Source organism: Zootoca vivipara, chromosome 2 (assembly GCF_965207765.1).
Source record: "Zootoca vivipara chromosome 2, rZooViv2.hap1.1, whole genome shotgun sequence".
Taxonomy (NCBI): Eukaryota; Metazoa; Chordata; class Lepidosauria; order Squamata; family Lacertidae; genus Zootoca; species Zootoca vivipara.
Window position 1 is genome coordinate 53,849,303 of NC_142584.1, and position 15,108 is coordinate 53,864,410.

The following is a 15,108-nucleotide window of genomic DNA, read 5'->3' on the forward strand; positions in this document are numbered from 1 at the left end:
GGCATCCCCAAACTTCGGCCCTCCAGATGTTTTGGACTACAATTCCCACCATCCCTGACCATTGGTCCTGTTAGCTAGGTATCATGGGAGTTGTAGGCCAAAACATCTGGAGGGCCGCAGTTTGGGGATGCCTGCATTAGTACATGTATGTCAGCCCCCCCACCGATGCCCTCCAACCAGAGTCAGCATGGTCAATGGTCAGAGATGACCTCAAGGTCAAGGGTACCAGGTTGGTGGAGGCTGACATACCTAGCGCTTCATAACTTCTGTTTGCTTTGGAACTTGTAAAACATCATATATCTGTGTAGGCTGAGAGATGTGTGTGCGCATGTACACCTGTGTACACTTAACTTGGGAATTGAAGCAAGACATCTTGACCACTTTGAAATATTTAAAAAGATACTGAGATGGAATTTTACAGCACATTCACTGAGTGTGGGCAGGAACTTCCAATCTGCAGTACTGTATAGAAAAATGGATTAGGCTGCTAAACTGTAAGAGCAGTTCAGAAATAAAATACCCTCCTTTCTCTGGATCTTAATCTCTATCTTATAAAGAGCTTTGCTTAAAAAAAGCCTTTCATTTTTAAAAACCTATGATATGGATTATGAAACCTGAGCTTTTGAAGTTGTTTTAATGCTTACTGCCCAGTGCTGATGCTTTGATATATACCTATGACCTATTACTTTCTCTCTTTTTTGGCCTCCTTTTGTGTATTGCCAGAAAGTTTAGGTTAAAGCTGGATCATGCAAGATGTTACTGAAAATATCAACTGCCTTATTTTTTCTGTGGCTGTATTGTTAGCGACATTTACATGGAATATTGCTTTGTATGGGTCACTTTAAGCCTTTGCTCCCTTGAACTCAAATCTGTTACAGCAGTCCCCATATTTTTTCAGTCATTTGTGGGCTTTTTGGTATTACTCTTTGATCTAGCCTTTTGATTCTTGGATATATTCCGTGTCTACATCTGTAACGGAGAGGAATGAGCCCATAAATTTCGATGTTCTCTCTTGGAAATGTGCTCCTCTCTTGGAAATGTGCACAGTGGGAAGATAGGATGCATTTCTTGTATTGGGTTTTTATTTCTACCACTTTTTAATACCAACATATTAAAAGTCATGGTGGCTTTCCTTTGGTAACCTGGAGTTCTGATTACTCCTCACAGGTGGCTTCTGCTATTGCCATACACAGCAAAATCGAAAGCAACACGATGGCCATCGTGTTGCTTTCGATTTTGCTGAGTCATATTTTGCAACACGGGGGGGGTTTGTTTGTTTACTCATTGTCATACAGAAACATTTCTTTGTTTCCTTTTGGGAGCAACTGAAGTATGGTGTACAAATGCACTAAATAAATAAAATATTTCTTTTGCTCTCTGTTTGCATCCTGGCCTTAAAAGTAAGGGGAATGGGAAGTAATACTGGGTGACACATTGGGCTCACTACTGTCCTATCAGACTGAATGCATGGCTCTTTCAGACTTTGCTTCAAGCAGGGTAGGGTTGGAGAGGGGAACTTTTTTCTCTCAAGGACTGCATTTAGGATGGGTGGGTTCCATGCCAAGTTTGTTTTCTTTTCTCCCTGCCACCTCTCCCCTCCTTTTTTTTTTTTTTTTTTTGCTTGTCACCTGCATGAAATTAGACCTAGCGCCACAGGTTGCCCACCCTCGGCTTAAACAATGGAGCTTTGCCAGCTAGGCTTACAACTTTGCATAGCACATTTTGCCACTTTGATGCCTATTGAGGCAACTAGTGCAATTGAATACATTTGTTAGGAAATCAGCCCTGAGTGCTCACTGGAAGGTCAGATCCTGAAGCTGAGGCTGCAATACTTTGGCCACCTCATGAGAAGAGAAGACTCCCTGGAAAAGACCCTGGTGTTGGGAAAGATTGAGGGCACAAGCAGAAGGGGATGACCGAGGATGAGATCATTGGACAGTGTTCTCGAAGCTACGAACATGAGTATGACCAAACTGCGGGAGGCAGTGGGAGACAGGAGTGCCTGGCGTGCTTTGATCCATGGGGTCACGAAGAGTCGGACACGACTAAACAACAACATCTTTGAATTTGGTTGCCATTGCTAATGGCCCATTTTTAGAATTGTTATGCTATGTCCTTTGCTGTCTTTGTTTTTAGAAATGTTATACTGTTACTTTATTCTGCTGTATGATTTCAGCTTTCTTGTATGTAATGTTTTATTGGTTAGTTTTTGTTAAATTTGGAAGTTACTCTGCCTAAGAAGCATTGGAAATCTACAGTGCCCAAGAAGCATTGTAATAAAGAAAGCAAGACAAAATTGTCAACAAAAGCTGTTTGTTATAGAGATTTCGCAGTTCCTTTGACTGTATTTTTCAACTGCATAGTACTGGCAATATCTGAAGGAAGCAGGTGGGCGTAGTTACTATAGTTCCTGCTAGCAGTTCATTGTATTTGCCTTTCTGGTAGCAAACATACTTAACCTTTTGCTTTCATAGTATTCTGCCTGTGATGTATATAAAAAAAACCTTGTTTCAACTGGAAAACTGCTTTGCATAGGTCCATAATTCCCTAAATACTATGATATATTTTCACTTGTGAACAGAATAATAGTGCTTGATTGTGAAGGTACTAAGAGTCCACAGTTCTCACTGAAATACCTATGAGCTTAATATATTTTTAGTCTTTCAAAGGGTTTGGGCTACATGGCAATGGCATTTTCTATTCAGAGAGTAAAGTACAAGAAGTGGTTTTGGGGATTCTAGATTTGGTGAACTGCAGAGTGAGCTTGGAAAAAAATGTTTTGATATATTGGTGGTTGCCAAGCTATTTAGCTGTCAGGGACATTTGCAAATCAGACATTTGCAAATCGCTGTCTTGGGCACCCCTGCCCCCAAATAACCTACCATACACCACAGCCTATTATTTTAGCTACAATAGAATTCTTCTTTCAAGCCTATTTTCAGCAGGGGATTAAGAACCTGCAGGTGCCAGGGAAGGCCTCTGTGCCACCTCTACTATATACAAATAATGAACTCATTTCACAAGTGCCGGTCTTTGTGCCTTATATCGCATCATAAGCACAAAAAAGGGGAGATACCAGCAGGCTTGAAGAATAATAGACTTGAAAAAGTGTCTCTGTGTTGTAATGTGTATTGTGTATGATCCATGGAGTGTAGTAACCTGTACTTTGTAACCTTTTACATGCTTTTTTTAATAAAAAAACCTTTGTACTCAGTCCTTACTACCAGAGCAGCTTCTGGCATGAGATAATGACATCATCATATTGCGCAAAATCACAGCTAAAGTATTTGTAAATAGGAAGAAAGTCAAGTGCCTTTGCTTGCTGGGTGCACAAACGACTGAAAAAGATAAAGAATCAGAAGAAAACAAATAAGAATCATGCCAGGGACTAGAAATGAATATAATTTTTGTAATAATTTCCTACATGCCATGTAGATATATTCTCATAACTACATAAACACATCTAAAACAATAATAATTTTATTATTTATACCCCGCCCATCTGGCTGGGTTTCCCCAGCCACTCTGGGCGGCTACATTTCTTCAGATATATTGTTCCTCAAATAACTATTGTAAATCTTTTTTGGTACAGCCTACCCATACTGTTGGGACGCGGGTGGCACTGTGGGTTAAACCCCAGAGCCCTAGGGCTTGCCGGTCAGTGGTTCGAATCCCCGCGACGGGGTGAGCTCCCATTGCTCGATCCCAGCTCCTGCCAACCTAGCAGTTGGAAAGCATGTCAAAGTGCAAGTAGATAAATAGGTACCGCTACAGCGGGAAGGTAAACTGCGTTTCCATGCGCTGCTCTGGTTCGCCAGAAGCGGCTTTGTCATGCTGGTCACGTGACCTGGAAGCTGTACACCGGCTCCCTCGGCCAATAACGCAAGATGAGCGCCACAGGTCCAGAGTTTGGTCACGACTGGACCTAATGGTCAGGGGTCCCTTTACCTTTACCCATACTTTAAGGTCCATTGATTTCAGTGAGAGAAATTTAAGTAGCTGCTTTAATCTCCTTTGGAATTTAATGTGCACATCCTTGATAGGCTTCTATCCTTTCTGAATGATCTAATTCTCTCAAATATTGATAGCTGTATGAGTTGTGTGTTTTTCTGTGCAGTGGATTGCTTGCATTGGTAGACGAGGATAGGAAGACCTTTTTCCAATGTGAAAATGAACTTTCTTTGAGTGTTTTAAGTGCAAATGTTCCCCTCTAATTTCTCAGTTCTTTTTACATGCGAGCCAGTTGCAGTGATAAACTAATTTCTTCCCTTGGTACACACTTACATGTAATATACAGTTGAAATACTGAATAGACACTGTTGTCACTTGTTTCTTGTATATATGTGTCTGTCTGTGTTGTTTCCTGCTGAGATTTCAAAAGGAAATGTGAAGAAAGAACTTGCTTTTTATAGAATAAATGATCACAAATGGCAGTAAGCTTTCAGCCTGAACTACTGTCATATGGTTCAAAATGTTGTTTCAAAAAGTTAGCATTGCCACATTATGGCTCCTGCTAAGGTTTGAACAATCTGATGTATTGAGCATCAGGACTTTTTTAAAAAAGTATTTTGCTGCATATTTTTGAGGTGCTGGAACATACTGGTGAGTGGAAGAGAGCAAATTGTGTATGTTGAGGTTGTAGTTTAATATATCAAGCTGACAACTTTTACCCTGTGACTATGCAACTGTTTTAATTTTAAACAGTCTGAGTTCAATGAATAGGTTTTTTATTGCTGGTAAGGTAGTCTTGCTTAGTTTAGAAAAAAAAAAAGCAGCTCTTTCCGGGAAGGAAATTGTGGCCTTCCAACTCATTGTAATAACACTGTTGAAGACGTGTAGCTCTAGTTTCAGGATCTTGCAATAGGCTGCCTTCAGATAAACTTCCCCAGACGTTACTAGCTCACGCTGAGCTTTTTCTCATGAGTTTTTTAAGATTACACAGACTTTCAATGATATGGAAGAACTGGATGTTTAATCAGGATCCTGAACATGTGTTCCAGGTGGATAACTCGAAAGAGAATGAAGACAACATCCTGCAAAGGGAAGTGCCCCTCCGACAATCTCGACGAAGGTTTAGGAAGATTAACCAGAGGGGAGAACGTCAGACCATCACAGATAACGTGGATGTTAGCAGCTATCTTTCGGTGAGTGTACTTATTTCCATGGTTCAACCTGTTTGGCTGAGGCTTGCTCTTTCTGTAGGAAATATTGATGAAGTCGGAGATGAAGAGGTGGATGAAATTTACAAAGGCGATTTTGTTGACTTAGAGTTGTAGGTGGCTTTTTAGGAGTTGACTGTAATGCAGCTGTAGCCTTTTAAGAGTCGTGCTAATGTACTATCCGTTGGTGAAGACTACTTCAGACCAAATAACTCTGTGGTTACATTTAGTAAGTTTAGACTGAGACTGATCAACTGGAGTTGTGTTCAGGTGCATTTTCTGGTAGCCCAGCTGCTACCAAACCCCCAGATATTTAGTATGATTAATTATTTGTTTGAATCTATTATGCAGCACCTCAATTTCTTCTAGGTTTTTAGTAATCTCCATTACAAAAGGATTAGGGCTGCTAACTAAAGCACACACATGCACAAACTTTGATTTAAAGTATAATTTGATTAGATGCTCATCTACTTTCTGTCAGCCTAACTCTGAATACCAAAAGGTTGTTCTCAGACAACTGTTCAGAAAGACCAGGCTTCAATTTAGGATTATTATTTTGTAAAAAGAAGACATGGACATATTTGCATCCTCTTCCCTATTTCAATCAGGCTGTAAATGAAGGGGATCTGTAGGAAACAAGCCCGGCTGCTGCTTGGTGTGCCTATAGGGTAGAGTCAGCCCAAATCAGGAAGAGCTGTCTTGTGCGAGTAGATGCCTCCCTTGGGGATTCCTTGCCTCACACTGTTACAGAGCAGTCCTAAACTCTGGACAGTGTTTTGGGGCTGAGTACAGGACAGAGAAGAGAGAGAACAATATTGGTTGATACCATTTGCTTGAAGCCACAGGAGGGGAGAGTACTCCTGACCAAGGGACCTGCTTGCAAGCTTACCACAGGCATTTGGCTGGCCACTGTGAGAACAGGATGCTGGATTTAGATGGTCCATTTGCCTGATCCAGCAGCCTCTTCTTATATTCATGTGCTATGTTCTGCTTGGACAACCATGGGATAAAAGCATGCACACACACATTAATATATCCCACCTTTAGGCAGAGTTTTATCTTTGTTACAGTTGTGATAAAGGTAAGATAATGTTCTCTGAGTGCAATCCTATTCTTTCTGGGAGCAAGTCCCATGGAACTCTTTTGAGTAGACATATAGAGATTTACCCCATACTTGCATGCTGACATAAAATTTGATATCAGTGGTAAAAATTATCACAATAAGTAATTGTAATTATTGTAATTATTAAAGTAAGTAACTCAGATGATATCATAATAAATTGTGACTGGTAGGGAGAATTTGTTGCTTGTGTTGAGAGTTCGGGGCAACACCTTTTTGTTTAAAACGTCTAATTCTTGAAAAAGCTTGGTGTAGTGAATACAGTACTGTGGTAATTTTAAATAAATTGAAGTGCATATTTTAGGCATATTTTCACTGAAAAAGCAATTGTGATACTGGCATTATTTTTGATAGTGAATGTATGAATATCCTTAAACACATCCTTCAATCAGATCGACATGTTCTTGCACTATTTATTGTTTATAGGCTGTGTATTCATTTTCCCAATATGTAAAGTAATAGCTGTTTCAGACCTTTTCCCTCTTTTATTTATCAGTCAGTCTTGTATTGTATATTTCTATCAAGGGGCCCAGGATAGTTTACCTGTTTGTTTTAAAAAATGTCACCATAAGAAGTCAGTGAGGCATAAGCCTGTGGGATTTTGAATTTTGGATTAATGTAATCAAGGCAGAAAGACGAGATTTTCCTTTTTTCAGTAATTGGTGGAATCTTGCAGTTTTGGTCGAGATGAGGATCTTCTGTATAATCCACCTGAGATTATTCCATTTTATGTTGGGCAGTCATTTAGCCCAGTGGTGATGGGGAAGGATTTCCTAGTAAATACCCCCCCCCCACTGTTGCAGACATCTGAGAGAACAACCAGCAGATGATTCTTTTCCTGTTACTAAGGAACTAACTCTAGTTTTGTGTGGGCTGCATTTAACCAGGATGTGGATTTTTCTTTTATTAATTTAAAATTGATTTAGCAAGGACTTGCCATTGGGAAATGCTAATCATTCCATAACAAGGACTTATCTGGTTTCACATTGCAAAGTGTCCTGCTGAGAAGCCAGCAGCTTTCATATACCAGAATTTTGCTTTCTCACAACTTTCATCTTTTTAATGCATTCCTCTCCTATTAAATTGATATATTATTGTGAGCTTCACCCAACCCTAATGAAAGATACCAAAGAATTGGATAGGGAATCTCAGACTCGGGTCAGATGTGGCTTTCCAGGCCTCTAATGTCTGGCCTCAAGACTCTCACCAGGCATTGCAATCTTTGGTCTTACATTTCTCATTGACCCCACTCTTCAAATGGTTTGACTTGCCTGGAATGGAACTGTGAAAAAGCCTCTTATTTGCCTAGATGGTTTCTCTTGCTGAAAGGCAGCCTACAATGCAAAACTACGTTACATCTTTTGCCTCTGGTTGCACCCACTACTTGAAAGGTTCCCCATGAGGGAATGCAGACCCGATGGGAAAAAAGGGTTTTTCCCACCCCTTCAAGTTGTTTGTTATGACATCATAAAATATTGTAGTAATTCAGTAACTGCTCTCTGATTTCCCCCATCCCCGAAGTCTCGGACAGTTTGTTTCAATCTGCCTTGAATGTCTTGCTCTCAGTTTAACCGCTTGAAAAGAGCTGGTATCTCACTTCTCATCTGTGTGATATGAAGACTTGGGTAAAGCAAAATAGCTCTTCGTCTCCTTTAAAAAAATGTGTTTGTTAGCTCTCCAAAGTCCCTTTCATCCATCTTACTCTTTGTTATCTGATGTTCTTTGCTCATTAATGTACCTGGGCTCAAACATATAATCTGAAAGGACTTCAGTGGATACTGGTTGTTCAGCAGTCTATCTTCTGTTCTTGTTTTGTTATTTGGTTAGGGGAGCTAAGCAAATATGTCTGACAGTTGTTTGGTCTCTTATTTTGTGGTTTGTCTTAATGCTTCAGTCGGATGATTGTTAACCTTGTTAGCAGAAGGAAGCTGTGACTGTGGTGAATTAATTTCCTGAACAGTCTAGAAGTGGTAAGCTACTTCTGTATGCCATCTATGAACACGTAATTTACTGCTTCATTTGCTACCTTGGTACTTGCAGGAAAAGAGATGTTTGTCTGGAGCTTATACAGAGAATTGCAATGTATTGTACAGGGATGCTGCAAAATTCTGTGATGGGGTTTTTTTTTTTTGGTGGGGGAATTCCTTGAAGCTCATTTAGCAAGATGTGTGGAAGACAGATAGTCATATCTGTCATAGAGTGCTGTTAAGCGATGTTGTCAACTGTTACAGGAAGCTGCTTCTCTGGCTGAATGCCTGGTTAGTAACTCAAAGGGAGCATAACAGGCTTAAGATGGCATCCAAAAGAACAGCATGAAGAACCAGGCAAACTAAACTCCCTGGTGAGGTGACAAGGAATTGTCTCTTCTGATTTCTTGTTCTAGTTTTTTATCTAAAGGAAGCAAGCACCATCAGATTATTTTGATGCAGCTTAGATTTATTATGACCTTAGCCTTTCATTTCTGTCTCTTAAGTATCGTAGTGCACAACTTTTCCTCTTAGAAACCAACATGATATTTTCAATTTTAAAATGTGGCTAATGTATATTTTTAATTTAGTGGGCCACTTGGCATGAAATGCTAAGCTAGACTAAAGCTTAGCATGATCAAGCACATGTAGGTTTCTGGAGAGAAGATTGTTGTGTTGCTGCGTTCTTCATTGTTTAGCTCAGTGTTGTCTTTGAACACAGCCTTGTGATTTGTCTTCCCCACCTCGTGGTTTCAGCTCATGGAATGAGACAAACCATGATCTGAGCTCTGACTAACACTAAATCAAACTATGGCTTAGCCCAGGTAGTGTGATGGCAACAGTACTAAGGGAGTTATGCAGTGGCTGAAATTTTAAATGATTGTTCTGTTGTATATAGTGAACAAAACACTGAAGTTTGGGGTAGTATCCATATATTTATTGGTTTATCTAAACATTTGAAAAATATAGCAACTAAGTTGCTCCCAGGAAGAATGTCAGTATACAGTCGTACCTCGGTTTACGACCCGCTCTGGTTGCGAACACTTCGGGTTACGAACTCCGCAAACCCGGAAGTGTTTTCGGCGTGCGTGCGTCCCGTGCATGCGCAGAAGCAGCGTGCACGCTTTGCGCATGCACAGAAGCGGCGCTCGGTTTGCGACCTTTTCGGGTTACGAACCGCGATCCGGAACGGATCGTGTTCGTAACCCGAGGTACTACTGTACTGTATTACACTTTGTACTTTTCTATCCAGTGCAGTTGAACTTTTAATGGTAATTTAGAAAATGTAGGAATGTAGAAAATGACCCAGTTCTCATGAATATATGGGTTCCTGAAGAGACTATCTCTGTGTTGTTAATGCTAGTGGGGCTTCACAGAGCATTACTGGTGATGCTGTAATAAATATATTAAATAATTAAAATGTCCTGTGAGACTCTGGATATGCTGCCTTCTAGTCAGCCTCCTACAAGGGCATCCGATTCTACTGTGTCTTTTCATTTAGGAGTGACTGATCTTCCATGGCACAGAAGTGTCAGAATTCCGTGGCCTCAGAGAAGGTCATCTGCTGCATCTGGGCATAAGTGTTAAAGTGAAATGCTTCTTAATTTTTAATTAGCAAAAAGTATGTGGCTTGTTTATTGGAGACATTGTAATAGAATGTTAAAATAGGGAAATTATGGCCCGTCTTTTAAAAAACTTTTAAACAGATACTGCTGAAGCCCATACATTCTATTAAGTGGCTGTGTCTAGTTTTTGCCATCGCTTTTGTTCTTTAATCTCTACACACTGCTTACATTACTTGTGGAGAAAGGAAGATGGAAGGACCAGCCTGTGATTGTCTGCTCCTGAAATGTGATCAATAGTTGCAAATCATTCAACTTCTTAAGAGCAAGCATGCCAGGACTGCATATTGAGTGCAGAGTACTGCTTCTATAACTAATTGGAACAAAAGATTTATTTGATTCCGGCCAAAGTATGTATCACAATTGGAATGCAGCCAGAATTCTTGGTTTAATGTTCATCCATTCTCAGCACAGAAAGGGTTAGCAATATATTTGCCTTTAAGAATATCTTCTTTGGTGATTGTCTTCACAAGCACCCTAATGCTTATAGCCATTTCGTTACCTATTTTGAAAATATTTGTATTAGAAGTTTAGGTATATTGTTAACTCTTGACTTTGGGAACATTGTGGCATTAAGTTGCTTTGTAACCCTTAGTCAAATACAGTTGGATCCAAGGTTCCATGAGCATGAGTGGAATATATACAATATATATGTATGCGGTATATGTAAATTTCCCCTTTGGCTGCATTTTTAGCACTTAAGATTTCAGAGGGCAACTGCAATTTGTAGGAAGAAATGCTCATTTATTGTATGATCATTTTGTGCATCCAGCTGCTCCTGGAAACCAGCAGGTTTGTAGCTCTCATAAATGTTGAGATGAGCCTATAAGAATAGGGTCAATGGAAATTGTGGCTGGACAGGTAAAGATGCAGGTACTGGCAGCTGGATGTCAGCATCATGCCTTTGATTGTATGAGACCCCTGATTAAGAGCCCTGATGTAAGAATCTGCTCTTAGCATCACTGTGCAAGGCTGAACAACTGAAAAAGTGATTCCTAGGTTATTAGATAAGGTCCAGGAAGCTGGGTGTTAGTTGTCTCTTGTTCTCTTTTTCTCAGATTGTCTTCTGTCAGCTGTTCCCACTGAGCAATGTTTTTAAATCAACAGTACTTGTATCAACTTACAATCATATCTTCATTTAATAAGTTGAGATAGGAACAAGTGTTTTGGCCATGTCTGCAGCCCCTTTGCTGCACCCTTCCTGGCAGAAGCAAACAAGCCAAGACATCTTCCAATACACCTTTTTCTTCTGAACTGGGAAATTCTGGTTAACAGCTTTGGAAAAACCAGAATACATTATATAAAAGAGCTTCAAACAATGGCCTAGCAGCTTCAGAACATGCATGAATATTAACTGTGCTTTCCTAGTTGGGACAAACTGGGAAAGTAAAGTTAATAGAAGACTTCCTTGTTTGCTTGCACAAAGGAAAGCATGAGAGGGCTTTGTGCACAGCCAACATCTCCATTCATCTTGGCTTATGAACATGACAGCTGTGAAGTTCCACCAACTGAAATGCTCTTGTCGTAGGTGTTTGAAATGGTATGCTGATTGGTTCACTTACTTGAGCCATCTCTAAAATGATTTATCACACAGATGAAACAGAATAGTTTGCCTCAAATAATCACATCTCAGTTTAACTAGCAGAGATGTAAATGGACCTTTTGCCCACACATGTGAGCTGTTATTAAAGCAGGAAATTGCTAATAAACCATAGTGTTCTGTTTTATCCAAACTGGGAATCCATGGTTATTGGCAATGGAACAAGTCAGAATATTAAACCATCTTCAAACTGTAGCTTAAGATCCTGACTTGTATGCAACCTGGTAACGATAGTTTTGTGGTTCTGATGAAATGGAAAACTATGGTTAATTGGAGACTGTCTGCTTTAATCACTGCTTGTATGAAGGGAAAAGTGAAGGCGCTGCTTATGCAGGAAACATACTTATTAATATTTTGGCTTGTTAAACAAAGATACGATTGTCCGAAGTTTAAAAATCTGTTTTCAAGCTGATAATGTTTTCTGAAGCTGATAGAATTAGATCTGAAAATGTTCAGACCAGACATCCTGTGATCTCTCTGTGTGTAACAGGTTAAGGTCTTCCATATTGATGCTTTACACACTGCTGGTCTTCAGGGAAGCCAACAATTCATAGGGACCTGTGTTTGGTGGAAGTTTAACTCCGATCTCTAATTTTGTGGTGCTCCAGTATGTATGCAGAAGTTAGCATGAGCAAAAAAAATGTGGTGCAATAAATGTGGAAGCCTATGCTGTTGCAGAGCTCTGTTTGTGTGCATGCCTGGACACCTGCATCATCAGAGCAGCTGTGCTTTGATGGATTGTGCTTGGTCATACTAGTCTAGCTGCTCCAGCATCCTTACAGAATTTCTTAATATAGGTGTACAATCCTTTTAAGAAGAATGAATTGTGTTTTCCTAGCAGTAGTGCTTGGGGAATTAAGTTTGCTATGTGTTTTTGAGAAAACTTATTCCTCCTAATAGCAGCAGTTGTAATAACCATATTTGAAGAGAACTGTTTATGCAGGCACATGAAGTTTGTGTATGCCAGTCTTGTCAGTATGACTGCCTAAGGATGCACTGAAAGGCATTGGGTGATCTGTATGTAACCTTTATTATGCAGAGACTGCTTGAATTAACTTCTGCATATGTCTGCTTCCCACCATCAGTATAACATAGTATGGATTATGTCAGTTTTCCATATCACATGGACAGGTAGCTGCCGAAAGGAAAGCAGTACAATAGAAACTCTACACTTGAAGGTACGGACCCAGGTGGCGCTGTGGTTAAACCACTGAGCCTAGGGCTTGCTGATCAGAAGGTCGGCGGTTCGAATCCCTGTGACGGGGTGAGCTCCCGTTGCTTGGTCCCAGCTCCTGCCAACCTAGCAGTTCGAAAGCATGTCAAAATGCAAGTAGATAAATAGGAACCGCTACAGCGGGAAGGTAAACGGCGTTTCCATGTGCTGCTCTGGTTTGCCAGAAGCGGCATTGTCATGCTGGCCACATGACCTGGAAGCTATACGCCGGCTCCCTCGGCCAATAATGCGAGATGAGCGTGCGACGAAAGTCCCTCTCACTTTCAGTCTTATAACTCTGACCTCTCAATTATTAAAAGCACTAATAGGGATTTCTGAGGTAAATCAAACCTCCCACTTATCCCTCTAGCCTTTCTTTAAACCCTCTGCACTTGTGGGTTTTCAAAAATAAAAGAGAGTCCTCTTCCAGCCTAAACGTGACCAGGTACCTATATAGACTTGGGGCTATAAATAAGACTGTTCCTATGTGCACTCAGATAAGGGTTTCCCTTCACTAGAATCTCCCTTACTGTAAAGCTAGCCTCCTTCCTGAGGTAACTTTATTATCACTCAGAACCTGTCTCCTCCTTTAGCCCCCTCCTTTCTTGGTGCACTCTCAGCCACAAACTAACCTTTCTCCTCTAAAAGGCAGTTTCGACAGTTTAAAAGAGTTCCCCACCACCTGGGTTCCTGGATACCTTAGCTGGAAAATGAAATAGACGATTACTAATGTGACACTTTAAAGATGGATATTTATTGGCTTGAATCTTAATGGTTGCTTTCTGGTAACATTGGTACAAACTTAATTTCACAGGTAACATTCTTGGTAATCAAATAACAGAATACCTATCCACTACTTCATCTACTCTAAATTCTACCTTCTCCACAACCACCCAAGCTCCCACACAAAAAACCCCCAACCACCAACTAACTGCTGCACATCATATTTTAAACCCCCGGCAGTCCCTCCTCCAGCGGAATGTTGCTGCCAGTCACCAGGGAGACTGGGTTAACCCTTCAAGCGGCCTGCTTGGAGAAGCAAAATACAACAGAACATTTCTTTAAAAACAAAAACAAAAAACAAACACGTCACAGAGCGCGCAACCCCAGAGTCGGTCACGACTGGATCTAATGGTCAGGGGTCCCTTTACCTTTACACTTGAAGGTAGTAGCATAGTGAAGACATCACAAGGAGGCAGTTCAAAATAATTGCCTGTGAATTACAAAATAATGTGTAAAATAATGTGTAAAAATAATGCCTATAGATTCACTTGTGGTTTGTTTCCTGAGCCACACATTTGAGACAACATCTCTGATTTTGTGAAAGAGATAGAGGTTTGGATTGAGAAAATGTGATTCGGGTGTATGCTATCAGTCACCCCTCTACCAATTCCCTAAATAATAACTGATTCCCTTTATGCAGTTCACACGCCATGCCTAATAGTTCTCTTGCTTGTGTTGCTTTCTGTTGAGGCAGTCCTTCCACATTGAGATTTAATATTTTAACATTAATATTAATGTAATTGATTGTCACTGAAACTCTCATATTGATTGTAATCATCAATGAAACTCTATATACAAATATGTGTGTTGTCTTTGCAGAGTTACACAAGGATGGACTTTTTATGTTGATTGTGAATGCACATGGGTACAGTTAACATTTTAAATAGACATGAAACAACAATTAAGCCATTCATATAAATTCCATATTAGTTTGATTAAAAATATAAATGTCCAAGCTCTAAATGGGAGATGACCTTTTCATGTATATCACATTATCTTAGAGAAGAAAAGTAGCTACAAAGCCTATAGGGAAATTGAATCTGTGGTGCCTTTTTATTGTTCCCTCTGTATCGCTGATTCTAATTTTAGAAGCTTACATCATTTTAGTTCTAGTGACAGCCTCTCTCTTACATTCTCCCCCCTCCCTTCCCTTCCCTTCTCCTCTGCTCTCCTCCCTCTCCCCCCTCCCTCCTAGGATGGCTTACATTTTCATACTGCTGTTGAATCTTTCTGTGCCTTTTGATAGGATTTTAGCTGCAATGAAAACTATTGTACATTTGCTGTTTAATGTCAGAGCATAATGTCACTATGGAAGAGGAAATGAGGGGAGTTCATAGGGGCCGTTTTTAATGTCTCACCTGTGCAGAGACTGAAGAATAAAATAATCTTTAAAAATCAAAGTATAGATCTAGCCTTGCTTGAAAATATTTATGAAATATATTTAAGTTTAAGTGCAATGTGTGTGTGTGTGTGTGTGTGTGCGCGCGCACACACACACACACACACACACACAGGCATCTGCCAGCAGTATGAAGTCACTCAAGGCTTGCCAGTGCAGCATGAAGATACTCTGATTCTTTTCCATCTGACAATATTCATTTCCATCATTGGTCCTTTCTGTTTTGGAATACATTTCAAACACAT

At 40.2% G+C, this 15,108-nt stretch overlaps 1 protein-coding gene across 7 annotated transcripts in view; it reads left to right on the forward strand.

Moving 5' to 3' along the window:
• RAPGEF6 (Rap guanine nucleotide exchange factor 6) overlaps positions 1–15,108 on the forward strand; it is a 125,207-nt gene that overhangs the window by 35,607 nt on the left and 74,492 nt on the right. For all 7 annotated transcript variants that reach the window (XM_035105425.3, XM_035105429.3, XM_035105427.3 and 4 more), the window contains exon 6: positions 5,001–5,144. In XM_035105425.3, the coding sequence (XP_034961316.1) occupies positions 5,001–5,144 (144 nt within the window). The remainder of the gene's footprint in view (positions 1–5,000; positions 5,145–15,108) is intronic.